The sequence below is a fragment of the Sander lucioperca genome, chromosome 11 (genome assembly GCF_008315115.2).
Source record: "Sander lucioperca isolate FBNREF2018 chromosome 11, SLUC_FBN_1.2, whole genome shotgun sequence".
In the NCBI taxonomy this organism is placed as follows: Eukaryota; Metazoa; Chordata; class Actinopteri; order Perciformes; family Percidae; genus Sander; species Sander lucioperca.
In genome coordinates this window covers 8820362-8836355 of record NC_050183.1, presented here as the reverse complement: position 1 = coordinate 8836355, position 15994 = coordinate 8820362, and the positions used below count along the sequence as shown (strand labels likewise).

At 43.6% G+C, this 15994-nt stretch overlaps 1 protein-coding gene and 1 long non-coding RNA gene across 2 annotated transcripts; both read left to right on the top strand.

Annotated features, from left to right (window-relative positions):
• Positions 1-656: 656 nt before the first annotated feature.
• On the top strand, positions 657-9849 carry LOC116055455. Its single transcript, XR_004106293.2, has 3 exons — positions 657-668; positions 2050-2052; positions 9757-9849. It is a non-coding gene; the product is annotated as an uncharacterized LOC116055455 (long non-coding RNA).
• Positions 9850-11792: 1943 nt separating this feature from the next.
• On the top strand, positions 11793-14104 carry LOC116055179. The gene has a single exon (XM_031306980.1). It carries the CDS (start codon positions 11793-11795, stop codon positions 13974-13976), a length of 2184 nt encoding a protein of 727 aa, XP_031162840.1. The 3' UTR covers positions 13977-14104.
• Positions 14105-15994: the final 1890 nt, after the last annotated feature.

Here is a 15994-nt window from a genome sequence, read left to right as displayed (position 1 = left end):
ATCGCCTGTCTCGCTCTAGACAGTTGAGAAATCAAGACAGCCAAAATCACCATAAACCTGGGTGTTTTATTTTGTAAACTATCCGGCACGGCTGTGGCCTTCCTGTATGTGATTACTCCGGAGACGCCGAAACAATCGCTGCAGCGCGCCAAAAAAAAGAAAAACGTGCTCTGGTTTATTGGCATTTCTTTAAACCCATCACAATTGCCTTGGACGGTGCTAATCCCCAGATGGTGCCACGGCACCTCTGCAAAATAGCCTCGGGAAGGAACGTGTTTGGGTGGAACATGTGTACGTTCAAAGGTTGTTTTAGTCGTACAACAGAAAACTCAGATTGGACAGATAGTCTAGCTAGCTGTCTGGATTTACCCTGCAGAGATCTGAGGAGCAGTTAACCATAGTCCTCATAAATCGACCAGAGTTTAATATGTCAACACAAAGAAAGCGGAACATCCGGCCGAAAAGAGTGAAATTTGGCGGAATTTCCGGCGGACATGTTCCGGGGCCCCCTGCTCCCGGTGCAGCTGTCAACCGGGGCAGACTGTCCTTAGTGTGCCCCAACCGCGTCACGTCGCCAGGGCGGTGATCGGCTCACGTAAAAAAGGCGATGTCGGCAACCCACCTGAGCCGTCTTGAAACACAGACCAAGGAGTTTAACGCACGCGCGAGTCAGAGGGCCGCGCCGGCTGAGGTGGGATCCCGGCCCCTCAGGGTCGGGCGCACCACCGGCCCGTCTCGCCCGCACCGTCGGGGAGGTGGAGCATGAGCGCGTGCAAGGGCGAAGCCAGAGGAAACTCTGGTGGAGGCCCGTAGTGGTCCTGACGTGCAAATCGGTTGTCCGGTCACACAGACCTCTATAGTGAATTTTAACCCCACAAAAGGCCAAAATAGCCAATTTGGCTCTCTTTCTCTTCATTCTTCTCCTCCTGAGCAACTGCTCATTAATGTTATGGCTGCCATTACACAAACGTTTTGAAATAAAAGCGAAAATGCTTACTTCCTCCATAACCTCCCTAACTTTAGTGCAACAGCTTGCTGCATCTGATGTAATTGTTATTGTTCTTTTGCGCATGCGGGTCATTTCAAAACTGCAAACAGTTCACACTGGAATCTGATATAAGCCTCATTTTAAAAGGTAATGTGAACAGCCTAACTAAAAATGGGATCTGAGCAAAACAGATCAACAATCAGAATTAGGCATTAAGACTTGCGGTGTGAACGTAGCCAAAGAGATTTCCCGATTTATAGATAGATGAACAGAAAGAGCGACTTCCCTGTCATGCTTCGCCATCATCCTGACTCCTGCTCTGATCACAGGGACGGATTTGGTCAGAGATAATGAATTCAAGAGCACAAATCCAGTGTCGCCGCACCCAACTCCTTCTCATCTCTGACATGGAGGAGAACCACTCTGACACCATCTGCAGGGGACAGAGAGGGACCACACAGCCAGAGCTCAACCATTCATCAGTGTGAACATCTAGTTATGGTCTGAGAATGATAAGATGTTATGGTAAACTGTGCACTATGGGCTGTCTGCCCCCAGTATGATTGCGATTAAAGTCCCACTCTTACTGCACGTACCGCTGCAAAAGAGGAAGTGTCTTAGAATTTTATTGTTTGCCATTCTGTCAGGGTTTGAATCCAGCCACAAAAATATTATGTCCCAGTCGTCACTGTTCGCTCTTTGTGAAGTTTTAAATATTTACGGTCAGACAATCTATAAAACCAAAAAAGGTTGCCACAGGCACTTTAGTTCTACCACAGTGATTAAGTGATGCATGACAAGAGACTTCTATCATTAACTGCTGTGTATAGCAGTTATGTCACATGTTCTGCAAGGAACACAAGCTATGGTATGTGTGTGTGTGTGTGTGTGTGTGTGTGTGTGTGTGTGTGTGTGTGTGTGTGTGTGTGTGTGTGTGTGTGTGTGTGTGAATTCATGCACATTTGCTTTCATGTCAGCATGCTTCCATGTGTACGTGCTTGAATTACAGCTGAGGGAACTTGGCAACACTTGTCGCCTGTAGCACTGAGAATGTTTCACAGGCTGTTGCGTAAAATTCTCCAGTTTGTTTGTTTGCTCTGCCTTGGTACCATAAAAGCTCAGGGACGGGCAATTGGCACCGCCCTGTTTACATGCCGAGGCTGCGACTCCAGAGAGATGAAGCAGAGTAGGTCTGGGGAACAAATGTTTCCCCACGCTACCTCACCACAGAGGGGCGGGTCATAGAGAGTCGAGGGATCCCAGGCATCAGTTAGGGTCTGTTGCATGACAACATATCATCATTCATATTTTCTCCTCCTCCTTTAGTCCATCTTCATTTTTTGGGAAGCTGAATCCTGACTTAAGCCACATCACATGGCCACCATACATTGTGACAAGAGAAGAAGTGAAAAAGACAGGGAGGCAAGGAAGGGGGAAATAAAAAGGAAAAGGATACTAAACACATCCCCCAGCAGTGAATATCCTGCCTGAAGGAGTGCCATCTGGGGCTGAATGTTTAAAGGGAGAGAGGAGAACAGAGAGAGGAGAGCTGGGGTTGGGATCCGTAAGTAAGGGAAGGTGGGAGTCCAGCTGGGTCCCATTAGGGCTGGACCACATGTGCCTGCGGGGGGTGGGGGGGGGTAGTAGCGGACCGAGGGGGCAGGAGGGAGCAAAGAGGGCAGCGGGGAGGAAGTGCTGAGAGCGATGGGCCTAGACCCTGTGAAGCTTTATTAGGCCTGTCGTCTGCTCTTCTCGACGGGGCTGCCCACACCCCCCTGCAACACCCGCCACCCTACCTTAGCCCCCTCCTCCCCACACTCCCCTGCCCTCGGGCACCGCCAGGGCAGAACAGTATAAAACTATGAGAAGGAGGGAGACAGGACTAGACCACCCAGACACATACACACACACCCATAATGGCTACCAGGAGGAGGCCCCAGCATGAGAGCTGCAGCTGGAAAGGGAGAGGGACATCCACACACATGCACATGCACACAAATAGAGTGACACAAAGTACACACACTGAAGTGGGGTACACGTACAACAGGGACCATTCAATCTTTCATTCAAATGTCAGACACATGTGCGGCAGTTCATTTCCTTATTTTTATCTGTTTTATTAAGACACAACTGTGACATTTGCATCTATATTAATGTTTGTGCACAAATATGTTTCTGCCATGACCACCTGTGGCTCTTCCTCCCCTTGCGGTTGAGATAGGTGCAGACGTCCGAGGCTCCATGTGTGTGAGGGTGAGAGAGAGAAAGAGAAAGAGAGCGAGAGACAGAGAGAGAGAGAGTGAGAGAGACAGAGAGAGAGAGAAAGTGAGACAGCGAGAGACAACGAGAGAAAGAGAGTGAGAGAGTGAGAGAGCAAGAGAGCGAGAGAAAGAGTGACAAGGACAGTCAAGAGATTGTTCTCATGCATAATCTGTGCATGCCTTTATTTGTGTATGTGCTTACACTTCACAGTGCTGGCATATCTGACATGCCTGCAGGCTCATTTGCCTTTTGCCTTACTACTACCCATCCCTCCATTGCCCTCCGGGGGACGGGTGAGAAAATCTAGAATCTGAGCCCTTCCTGAAATGCTGACCAGCACCGTGAATGGATGTGTCTGCTTTGTTGGAGTAATAATGACCATCCTACATGGTAGCAGACGGATAATGAGCCTTATGACGGAGAGCTGTCGGTCTGGTATGTTAGCATTAGCATACTGAGTTCAAAGTGTCTGAGTGCTGGAGGAAATCTCAGGTTTGACTGTATGTGTATGGGATCAGAGAACCTGATGGTGCCTCATAGTGGCGGTGCTTCAAAGCTCCTCTTATTGCTATGAATTACTCATACTTGATACATTAGAACGTCAGAAATTTTTTTTTCAAATAAAATTAATTACGACTTATAATAGTTACAAAACTGTAACAAAATCCAACAAAAGCTTTTCCAGTGTGCGCTAAATATAAACATATATTCAAAAATATAAACATATATTTAAAAATATATTTCTTCTGTCAGGTAAATGCCAGATTGGCAAGATATTGAAACTTTTATATTAGACGGATAAAAAGCTAAATAAAAAAGGGTCAAAAGGTGTTTGAAAAAACAAAACCAAAATAAATAGAGCTTTTTTCACCTGAATATAGTTTGTTGTGTTAAAAAAGGATTCCAACGTTTTCATTCAGAACTAATTATTAAACTGCAATTTCCACTCCAACATAAAGATTTACTGAGGAAACTCCTCTGCCAAGGTAAGTGTAAATGTTGTTGATGTGTGTGTGTGTGTGTGTGTGTGTGTGTGTGTGTGTGTGTGTGTGTGTGTGTGTGTGTGTGTGTGGATTTTACCCTATCAAACTGCTTTGCCAGGACTTGTCTCTCTTCTCTCAACCCCCCTCCCATTCAGGTCAGGACCCCACAGCCAAGGTTTAATACTTCAGCTATTCAATCATTAAGGCGTTTTATATAGCCTGTCCCCGGCCTTCTCTCGCTTGTAAAAAAAATAATATTTGTCTTTCCAACTGCACTGTGGGCCACAAAGTCCTCATGTTTTATTTTAGTCAGAGCCGTAAAACCCTGTTCTTCCTCCTGCCAACCTACTTCCACCATAAGCTGTTGTTCTTGTTCTGTACGTGTGTGTGTGTGTGTGTGTGTGTGTGTGTGTGTGTGTGTGTGTGTGTGTGTGTGTGGCCAGACTGCTTGAGATTTTGAGATTTTCTCTTTTAGGGTTTTTTGTAAGTTCTTCATTTCTCAAAGCGTCTGAGGCAGTAGAGGAGAGAGGAAATCTTACTTCAAATATGAAGAGATTTTTTTTCATTCTTATAGAATATTTATATATAATATGTGTTTCTATTGTTTCTTACCTATTGTTTCTCCTTAACACATAGGCTTTTTGGATATCCTAATAATTTGAATGAGAAACTTCAACCGTTCTTGTAGGATGACAGGTTTACAGACTCAATCCTACACACAAGAATTGTGACATTCACAACTTGAGGTATACTTTTTTTCTGAAAGTGCTCCGTTCATGAGCTGTGACATATGCTTAGGTTTATAAAATTAGCATATGTGTTCCTTTACTATGTCCCCACTATACTCCTTAATACCATATTTCTTGTCTTCTGTTTTCTTCTATTGGTGCATGTTGGTCTACTGTTAGCATGCTCCTTTATACTTTAGCGTTTTTATCATGATCAAAGGGCAGAAAAACTTGTCTTGTAGTCTTAACAAAGGCTTTAAATAGAGAACAAGGAGAGTTCTTATGGTCTCCTTTTATGTTGGCCAGTTGCCTTGAAGCAGTGCTTTCAAAAGTTTCACCAAAAATGATTTGCTTATTTTGTACTTCACATGTCACAAACTCATAAGTTCCTTTTGAACACAGCATAAGGTGTCCTGAAATGCATAATTTGCATCTTAAAGGGGACATATCATGAAAAACTCACTTTTTCAGTGCTTATGCACATATAATTAGGTATCTAGGGTTCCTGTCAACCCACAAACTGTGAAATAAGACAACACAGTAAATTTCTGTGGGCAGATTAAATCAGAAAACATTGAATCCAACAAGCCATTTAGATTTGGCTCCCCTTCCTATGTCACATGGAGGCTCATTAAAATGCACCGCCCTTCTTTTGAGTATCTCCATCCATGGCTTGAGAACTACCTTTGCAAAGGTGCGCCATATTTTTCTCGCAAGCCAATCAGAGCAGACTGGCCTTTTCAGGTGGTGGTGGTGGTGGGAAATTGCTGTGCTAACACGGAGCAATTTCAGACAGAGGGTGAAGACTAGTATATTTAGACAGACAGCATGAGAAAAATGTGTTGTTAAACATTAAAGCATGTAAACGTGTTCTAGTAGAAACCCAAAATACAAGTATGAAACTAAAAAAAGGGGCGATAAGTCTCCTTTAAGTATACAATAACAGATTCAGAACTAAAGCGAAGATGTGAAAGCCCGGTAAGCGTGAGGTAAGGCAACACTAAAAAGTTAAGAAGTTAAATTACACTAAGAAGTTACGAAGTTGTATTATTTAAAGGGGCGCTATGCAGTTTTGGCCATTTCTTCGCTGTTTTCTCGCTTTTTGCTCGCAGGTTTCTCTATAGAGCTCCCCCTACAGCTTCGGAATAGATACTTGGCAGCTCCTATGTTTACTTGTGTCTGCCTCCTCGCTCCCTCAGTCTGCCGTTTCCTCTTTCTCTGTTCCTCCGACAATGCTTTCCTATCTTTCTGCTTCTTTTTTGCCGGCTCAGCCATGACGATAGTGTGGAAAAACTCCATCGCTACCTTGTTAGCCGGTTCCTGAATGGGCATATGTGTGCAGTGCCGTGAAGCAATTTGTTACATCATGAGACCTGATATCACGCAATACTTCCTGACGCTGAGGCCGGCGGCTCGCCAGCCGAATGTTGCAAGGGTGGTTTATCCACTCAGAGGCGCTACAGGGGAGCGAGACGACCACCATTCAACCCGAAAAAAGTCATATAACCATTACAATGACTCCGAAGCTTTTCAGTTAAAGTGCCCATATTATGAAAAAATCACTTTTTCTGGGATTTGGGGTGTTATGTTGTGTCTCTGGTGCTTCCACACACATACAAACTTTGAAAAAAATCCATCCATGCTGTTTAGAGTGAGATACGGTTTCTGAATGTGTCCTGCCTTCAGTCTCTGGGTGAGCTGTTCAAAATCGACACGGCTTGTGACGTGTGTCAGGCTAACCGCAACCATTAGCTCGTAGCGTTAGCGTTAGCATGCTAACACTAATGCTAACGCTAGCATGCTAACACTAGCATGCTACCTCGTTCTCAATAGCAAAGTACTGCTACAACACACACAAGTTCACCATAATCTACAAAAGAACTACTTCCATGTGCGCCCTCATTTAGAAGTCTCCCAGCTAATCCTGCCTTGTAACTGACCGAAGTTGTAGAAACAGCCTTTCTTTTACTGTCTATGGAGCTAGCTAGCTGACATGATCTACATCTGAGCTACTGGGCATGTGCAGTGCAATCAAAGATAGTACAGAAGAAGAAGAAGGAAAGAGGTCTCACTCTGTAGCTAAAACAGAGACCAGCTGAAAAGAGGAGCTGCAGCAGTGAGAGAGAGCGGTGCAGTACAACAAAAATATGGTGTTTTTTGAAAATTAAACCATGTAAACCTATTCTGGTACAACCTTAAAATACAATTATGAACCTGAAAATGAGCATAATATGGCTGCTTTAAGGTAAATTAAGCTAAACAAACTGCATAGTTCCCCTTTAACATAATTATGGTCACTGATTGACAACTACTCTTTAACAATAAATGCAACTTAATCATAAACTTTTTAACTAAAGGGAAATGTTTGTTTTTTTCCTTGTAGGGATGCACCGTATGTTCGGCCACTGAAATTATTCGGTCGAAAATAGCAAAATAAAGTACTTTTGTGTTTGGCCGAATAAGTGAAAGGGCTGAATAAATTTTACCGAACAATTAAGTTTTTAATGACGCGGTTCAAATAGGAACCCACGTAGAGTGAGAGGCGTGCACACTTTATAAATGCAGCATACATGTTGGCAGTGTGGAAGCACTGTCAAAACTGTCCAAAAAAACAGCAATATTTCCTGCATCTCATGTCACCGCCCAGACCGGGGTCGGGAAGCGTCAGTATTAACAGTTGAAGCCACCGTGCCTTGAGAAGCTCGTCTTATTGTCCACTGTTAACTCACTATACATTGCTTTGCTATCTCTTTTTCCTCTCACTTTTCCCTCACACAGCAGCACTCGTAGCCTACTCTACTCTCAATGCCCGCTCCACACGCTGACATGCGTCACCCAGGCAACGCACCTTGCCATTCTTGCTCTAACTTACTCTACTCTCGTAATGAGGAACAGACTTTCAGGTGAGAAAGCAGAGAAGCTACTTTGTTTATAAAGAAGAACCTGCCACTTTTCCTGAAGTAGGCTTTGTTGCGGCTCCTTCCACTTTTTGCCACTCTTTTCAATGTACTTTTTGTTGTAGGCATAGAGAGTATCATTCCATTTAAATTTCAGCAGACAGTTATAGCCTGATATAGTCTATTCAAGGAGAGGCTCAAAGATGCTCCAAATATTTTTATTTTACTTATTTATTTATTTAAGTTATATTGTGCTTCAATGTTAAAAAAAAAATGTTCAGTGTTAAATAAATATTTTGAAATTGTAGTTTTGTAATAGATTTTTTCTTTGAAAAGCAAGACAAAATAGCAAAATGCAGATTCTGACTGTTTAATTTATGCAATGATGAAAAATGTGGCAAAATAAATGGAAAAAATGCGTTCGGTTATTTCGTTTTTCATTTTGTGTGTTGGTGTAATAGACAGCATGTCTGGATTGAATGACTTTGGAGCATTGAAGCAGCAGTGAATGGAGACTCCTGTAGTACCGAGAGCTTGACCTGCCCTAACAGAACCTACAGCTGACATTAACACAGGGATAGAGAGAAAGGGGCCTCCTATCGCAGATAATCGCTGCTTTGAGCAAGACGCCGCTGAGTTGAACGACCCCACTGCTAAAGCCTTGTTATTTTTTTGTTACTCACACCTGTGAAAATACAGTGTGTATTCTTTGCACTGTAGTGACGCTTAATATGACAAACTGGTTACAAGCAGTACAATAACAGTTACTCACTGTTAAGACATAAGAATTTTTTTTAACTTAAATGTTTTAAGAATGTATTATCATATTAAATTAGGAAATTTAGACAATCTTATTTCATTCCAAATGCTTTCATCAATTAATTTTATTTGGTTTTGTTTTGTTACTTCCTTGCTTTCTTATGCATGTTCCTAACATACCAGATAATCCCTAAATAAACAGAATTTCCAAAAAAACAAACTAGCTTTTCCTCAGCTGCCTCTGAGTATTTATGCACGACACCAAATCATTAGGCACAAGTGTATGTGTAACGCCGCCTCATTAGCTAATCACAGCAGAGCCTCAGACATGTGAGGAGAGACATCTCATTAGGCAGAGGAGGACATGGTAAGATGAGGGAAGAGCCATCTTGGGGATTATCTTAAACTGGTGTGCAGTTATGTCTCTCTCTCCATGCCGCAACACAAACTCGAGCTCAATGAGTGATCAGGATCCTCATTTATAAAAGTCTCTCGTGCGCAAATTTGCTCAAGGTCAAAGTTCTGATTTATAAGTGATTTACAAAAGCGCTAATGTCTAAATCAGTGGTTTGCATTAATTATTTTTCCAACACTTATACAGAAAGCTGTTGACCTTGCTTTAAATTGATTTACCACAAGTAAAACCAGCTCAAAATCACTGGCAATCACAGCAATGCCACATCATGTTTGTGCGTTTTCATTCATGTGTTAATGAGTTTGAGTAGTACTGAAGAATATAGGACATCGTTATGGTTATACAAGTCTGGGAGGACGGAAAAGCAGGGACAGGTTGATGAAGTATGTCAGGGGTCGGCTTTGTTATGGGTATGTATTTGAGAGGGCTAGTGCACATTAGTGACCAATGTTTTATCCACTTGTGTGCCAAAGCATAAAAGTAGTCGGATAATGGAGGGGCTCAAGTGTTTTTTAGATATTACATGAGTCATAACAGTTTTTATAAGAGTTGCTGTACATTAGGAGAAAGGGGGTATTTTGGGGTGCAACTAAGGCCGGTACATACTGGATGCCTGGCGTGGCGTGTCCATTTTTATTTCGGCTCCCATGTTAACAGGTTAAAGCTTGCACACTGCCTGCTTGCACACTGCCTGCGTGACACGCACGTCTCAGGCACATCTCAGGCGCCGAAAACGCGTGCATGTTAGGAATAGGACCGACACCTATTTTGCACGCGACACGCAAGCGTGTTGGAAGCGTTTCCATTCAAAATAGAATAGGAAAAGATGTTTATATGTCATTTTGACACAAATACATTTAATAAATGACATTTTGATGTTTGAAAGGCTCTAGGTTTTGACATAAATGCAGATATAAATGTAATTTAAAAAATAATAATAAATAATTATCGATTTTCAAATATTACACCTGTCAATACAGAACGAAATATTCTGTAGCTTATTTTGCCGTCAATACTGCCGACGTTGTCTTTGCTGTAATCAAATTAGTATATATTTTAGGGCTGTCAATCGATTAAAATTTTTTATCTAATTAATTACATACTCTGTGATTAATTAATCGATATTAATCGCATACATAATTAACAGTGCCTGAACCGATAGTTTTGAAAGTAAAAAAAGAAAAGAAAAAAAAAGGGTACTAACCAACTGTCGGTGACATTAAAGAACGGCTTGTTTATTGCTAAGGCCATATGGTCAAAATTAAATGATTTAATAATAATGTATAACAATAACAATAACTTATTTCACTAGTAAATTGCTGTTGAACAACAAAAACAACCACCAGATGGGAAAAAGACATTTACAATAACTTCAAATGCACCACGAGGCTGTAGTTTACCAGTTTCATTGAACGCACTGTCTGTGTTGTTTTTCAGATGGCAGAAGCAGATTGTTACATACGGTGTTGAATCCTCTACAGTAAAACACAGTCAAACTTTACAGTGTTTAGCGTTAGCTGTCAGCATTTTAACCGTTTTTAATCCAGCTACTAGCTAGCGGTAGGCTAACGTTAGCTGCTGTTGAGTATAGTATTAACTAGCGTCACGTGCAACGGCGTTTGTGTTGCCTGTATCGTCTGTTTCAGAGCATCAGAGAGAAGCGCAGACATATCAGTGGCACCAGATTTCGGTAGCCAGGGTTGGCAGGAAGAAGATTTTTACAAGTAAATGTTCCAATTAATGATCCAGGCAGCACATTCTTGTCTCCCTCCTTCATTTTACAGTCCAATGGTGGCTAGAACAGCTCCGGGTCAAACGTCAATATGGAATAAAAAATTGTTGACCTGAGCTTTTCATCCCCTGCTTTTACCAGTGACCCCTCTGTTCCTCCTTTATGCCCAGCTGTCTTCCAGCAGTTTGAGCCAGTTACATTACACGTTCTCTCGGACGTAGTTAAGCAGCTTCGTCCTGCAAACTGCCTGCTGGACAGTATCCCTGCCCACTTACTCAAAGATGTCTTTAACTGTTGGGCCCAGTATTTTATCCTTGGTTAACGCATCTCTCAGCTCAGGGTGTGTTCCAGCTGCTTTTAAACATGCTGTCGTGCAACCACTTTTAAAAAAGAAAAATCTGGATCTTTCAGTTTTGTCTAATTTTAGACCTATTTCTAAACTTCCCTTCTTATCTAAAATCTTGGAGAAGGTTGTTTTTAATCAACTACAATCATTTTTAGATGATTTTAGTATTTATGAAAAGTTCCAGTCTGGTTTTAAGCCCCACCACAGTACTGAAACTGCCCTTCTAAGAGTCTATAACGACCTTCTCTTAGCGGTTGACTCAGGAAACTCTGCTGTTTTAGTGCTCTTAGATTTGACTGCTGCCTTTGACACTGTCAACCACTCTATCCTCTTATCCCGACTCAAACAAAGTGTTGGCATTACGGACATAGCCCTAAAATGGTTTGAATCTTACTTGGCAGATAGGAGTTTTGCTGTCCACCTTGGGAATTGCTCTTCATCTGCTGCCCCTCTTTCTTGTGGGGTCCCCCAAGGTTCCATTTTGGGACCCATGCTCTTTTCTCTGTACATGCTGCCCTTAGGGTCCATTTTAAAAAAACATAACATTTCTTTCCACTGTTTTGCAGACGATGTACAAATCTATTTGCCTGTAAAAAAAACAATGACAAGGACACTGTCCAGCCTTTGTTGAACTGCTTGAGTGATATCAAAATTTGGTTGGATCAGAATTTTCTCTGTCTCAATGATAATAAGACTGTTGTGTGTTGAAGCCAAGATCTTCTTCAGTGCTGTCTCCAACCGGCTGTGCACCTTCCTCTCAAAGAACAGGTTTATCGACACATCAGTTCAGAAAGGGGGAATTGCAGGAATGCCTGGATGCTTGGAACATACAGGTGTGGTGACGCAGCTCATCAGAGAGGCCAGAGAGAACAAGGGCAATCTTTCAGTGCTCTGGCTTGATCTGGCAAATGCATATGGCTCAATACCACACAAGCTTGTGCAGCTCACTCTGACAAAACATCACGTCCCCAGCAGAGTTAGAGACCTCATCGCTGACTATTACAACAACTTCAGGATGAGAACCTCTTTAGGAGCAGTGACATCAGGCTGGCACAAGATCGAGATCGGAATTATCACGGGCTGTACCATCTCCGTAATTCTGTTCTCTCTGGCCATAAATATGCTCACAAAGTCTGCTGAACCAGAGTGTAGAGGGCCCAAGACGAAGTCAGCTCAACGCCAGCCACCAATAAGAGCATTTATGGATGACCTCACAGTCACCACAGAGTCAGTCCCAGGCTGCCGGTGGATTCTAAAGGGTCTCGAAAAGCTAATGGAGTGGGCACGGATGTGTTTCAAACCAGCCAAGTCAAGATCAATGGTGCTGAGAAGAGGAAAGGTGGATGACAAGTCCCGGTTCAGCGTCGCAGGGGTAACAATCCCAACCGTCACTGAGGAGCCTGTTAAGAGCTTAGGCAAGGTGTTTGACAGCACCCTGAGGGACGCAGCATCCGTCCGATCAACCTGCACTGAGCTGGACGGATGGCTGAAGTCAGTGGACCGGTCTGGATTGCCAGGGAAGTTCAAAGCTTGGCTATACCAGCATGGCATTCTTCCCAGGATCCTGTGGCCACTCCTCATCTATGAAGTGCCAATCTCGACTGTGGAAACCTTAGAGAGGAAGGTCAGCAGCCACCTTAGAAAATGGCTGGGGCTTCCAAAAAGTCTAAGCAGCATCGCACTCTATGGGCATCGCAACAAACTGCAACTGCCACTCAAGTCCTTGGAAGAGGAGTTCAAGGTAACGAGAGCCAGGGAAGTGTTGCAATATAGAGACTCAAGCGATCCAAAGGTGGCAAAGGCTGGGATTGAAGTGAGGACTGGTCGGAAGTGGAAGGCTGAGGGGGCTGTTCGACAAGCAGAGGCAAGATTACATCACAACAGGCTGGTGGGAGTGGTAACAAGAGGCAGGGCTGGACTGGGTTCCTTTTCAACTCCCCACATTGACACCACCAAAGGGAAGGAAAGGCGCCGCCTAGTCCAGGAGGAGGTAAGAGCAGTGGTAGAGGAGGAGAGAACCTGCAGGACAGTGGGAATGAGGCAACAGGGTGCCTGGATACGATGGGAGAATGCGATCGAGAGGAAGGTGACATGGGCGGAGTTGTGGAAGGCAGAGCCACAGCGGATCAAGTTTCTCGTCCAGGCGGTATATGATGTGCTTCCCAGCCCATCAAACCTTCACATATGGGGCAAAGTGGAGTCACCAGCATGTACACTGTGCTCCAAGCGTGGAACCCTAGAGCACATTCTGAGCAGCTGCTCAAAGGCACTGGGAGAGGGAAGGTACAGGTGGAGACATGACCAGGTGCTGAAGGCCATTGCTGAAGCCATTGCCGCAGGAGTTGAGTGGGCCAAACGTTCCCGCCCCTCCAGGCAAGCCATTACCTTTATTAGAGCTGGAGAGCAACCAAGACCAGCTGCAAAAACATCTGCAGGCATCCTGGCCACTGCGAGAGACTGGCAGCTGTTGGTGGACCTGGAGCAGCAACTCAAGTTCCCCAACCACATTGTGACCACCACCTTAAGACCAGATGTTGTTCTCTTGTCTGAATCCACCAAACAAGTGGTTCTGTTGGAGCTAACAGTCCCTTGGGAAGACCGTTTGGAAGAGGCCTTTGAAAGGAAGCTTGCCAAGTATGAGGGACTGGTTAGCGAGTGTCGACAAGCCGGATGGAGAGCAAGGTGTCTCCCAATAGAGGTTGGAAGCAGGGGCTTTGCAGCCCGATCACTGTTCAGAGCCTTCAGCGTGTTAGGCATCGATGGAGTGAGAAGGAGAAGAGCCATCCACAATACCACCGAAGCGGCAGAAAAAGCCTCAAGATGGCTATGGCTAAAGAGAGAAGATCCTTGGGGGCAGAGTAGCTAGATTCGCCAACTGGACACAAGCTGGGGTCTGATCAGCCTCAGCTGGGTCGCCTGGAGGAGGGTGTATGATGTTGAAAGACCCAAAACACCCAATGATTCCAGGAACATCACTGAAGATGTGTCCAGTAGCATCAGATGTACTTGCACAGACTGAAATTGTTGTGTTTGGTCACGATGTACATTTTAGTGCCTGTGTTGATGCTCTTGGTACTTTAGGTTCCCATATTCGACCTTTTACCAAGAATCTGGGTGTGATTTTTGACAGTGCTTTTAAATTTGACAAACAGATTAGCTGTGTTGTTAAAACCAGTTTCTTTCAGCTGAGACTTTTGGCTAAGGTTAAGCCTTACCTGCTACGCAAAGACTTTGAAAGAGTCATACATGCATTTATTACGTCCCATTTAGACTACTGTAACTCTTTGTATGTTGGATTGGATCAGTCATCCCTTCATCGGTTACAGTTAGTCCAGAACGCAGCAGCTCAACTTTTAACTGGGACCAAAAAGCATGACCACATTACACCGGTTTTGGCCACGCTCCACTGGCTTCCTGTTTGTTTCAGGATCGAATTTAAAATTGTATTAATTGTTTTCAAGATCTTAAATGGGTTGTCGCCTTCTTATTTATCAGAGCTTTTACGTGTCCACACACCTGTCAGAGCACTGAGGTCTTCCAATCAGATGCTCCTCGATGTGCCCAGATCCAGGTTAAAAAACAAAGATGACCGAGCCTTTGCAGTGGCTGCTCCAAACCTCTGGAATGGTCTACCTATTCATATAAGAACAGCTCGGACTATTGAAACATTCAAGTCCTTGCTTAAGACCCATTACTATGCATTGGTTTTCAAATCAAGTTGAGCTTTGATATCATGACCTTTTTTTTCTACTGTTGGTTATTTTGTATTGCATATTGTGTATTGTTTGTGTATATTATCTCTTTGATTTTGGACCTTGTTAAGCACTTTGGTCAACTATGGTTGTTTTTAAACGTGCTATATAAATAAAATTGAACTGAACTGAACTGAATAAATTAATCTGCGTTATTTTTTTTAACGCGTTATTTTTTCTCAGATTAATAATTAACGTGTTATTTTGAGCCCTAATATTTATGTTTAACATGAAGTATACTACTGCTTAAGTGCAGTAAATCAATGGGAAACAGACGTGTACAGACAAGGCTAGCAGCAGCAGCACCGCGTCAGACACGTTTCTGGTGTGCAAAGACAGAAAACGCCACGCAGCCGCCACGCAACTGACACGCAACAGAAACGCCACGCTCAGGCCGCGCAGCCAGTGTGTAGCAGGTGTAAGCCTGCATTCACACTGCCAGCGTCGGCCGCCAGACGGTGCAGCAAAAACGCAGGTCTGCCTATTCATTTTGAATGGGGGTAGTGCGTTTAGGCTGCAGTACACAGTAAACAACACCTCAACGCTGATGGTTTCCTGCAACAACAAAGCACAGTTGCTCTTTCTCTTTTCTTTATCTCTTTCTCCGTAAAATGAAGCTGCCTTCAAGTGCGGTCGGAAACGTCGAGATCAATAAATGATTTGACGGAAAAACGTAATTGTGAAATATGAAGTCTACTTGCGCTATATTGGGGGGTTAAAGAACAAAACAGGACGTCACACAAACGGCCATTTCAGCAACAATCCCAACGCCGCACAACCCTGCAGCAAATCGCCGGATCGCTGTTTCCTGGTCTGAATGTGTAATCAACAGTATTGATTATATCATCATTTAGATTGGGAGAACAGAGTTACAGCTCATTGCGAGAAATGTAAATGTTATGCAAAATATTTGTGCTGTGTACGGTAGTTTCATCATCTGTGGGTGCTATAATGATGAGGAAATCTGTAAGAAACAGCACGTCTTACTATTTTCTATTAAACATTAACTCATGTCCCCAGATCTTTGCTTTTATCACCCAGCTTTGAAAGTACTAAATTCCCTTTGTCTGACTTTTCTCTTCTGTCATTCCCTCTATCCTCCTCCATATACCCACCCTCCCTTCTTCTGACC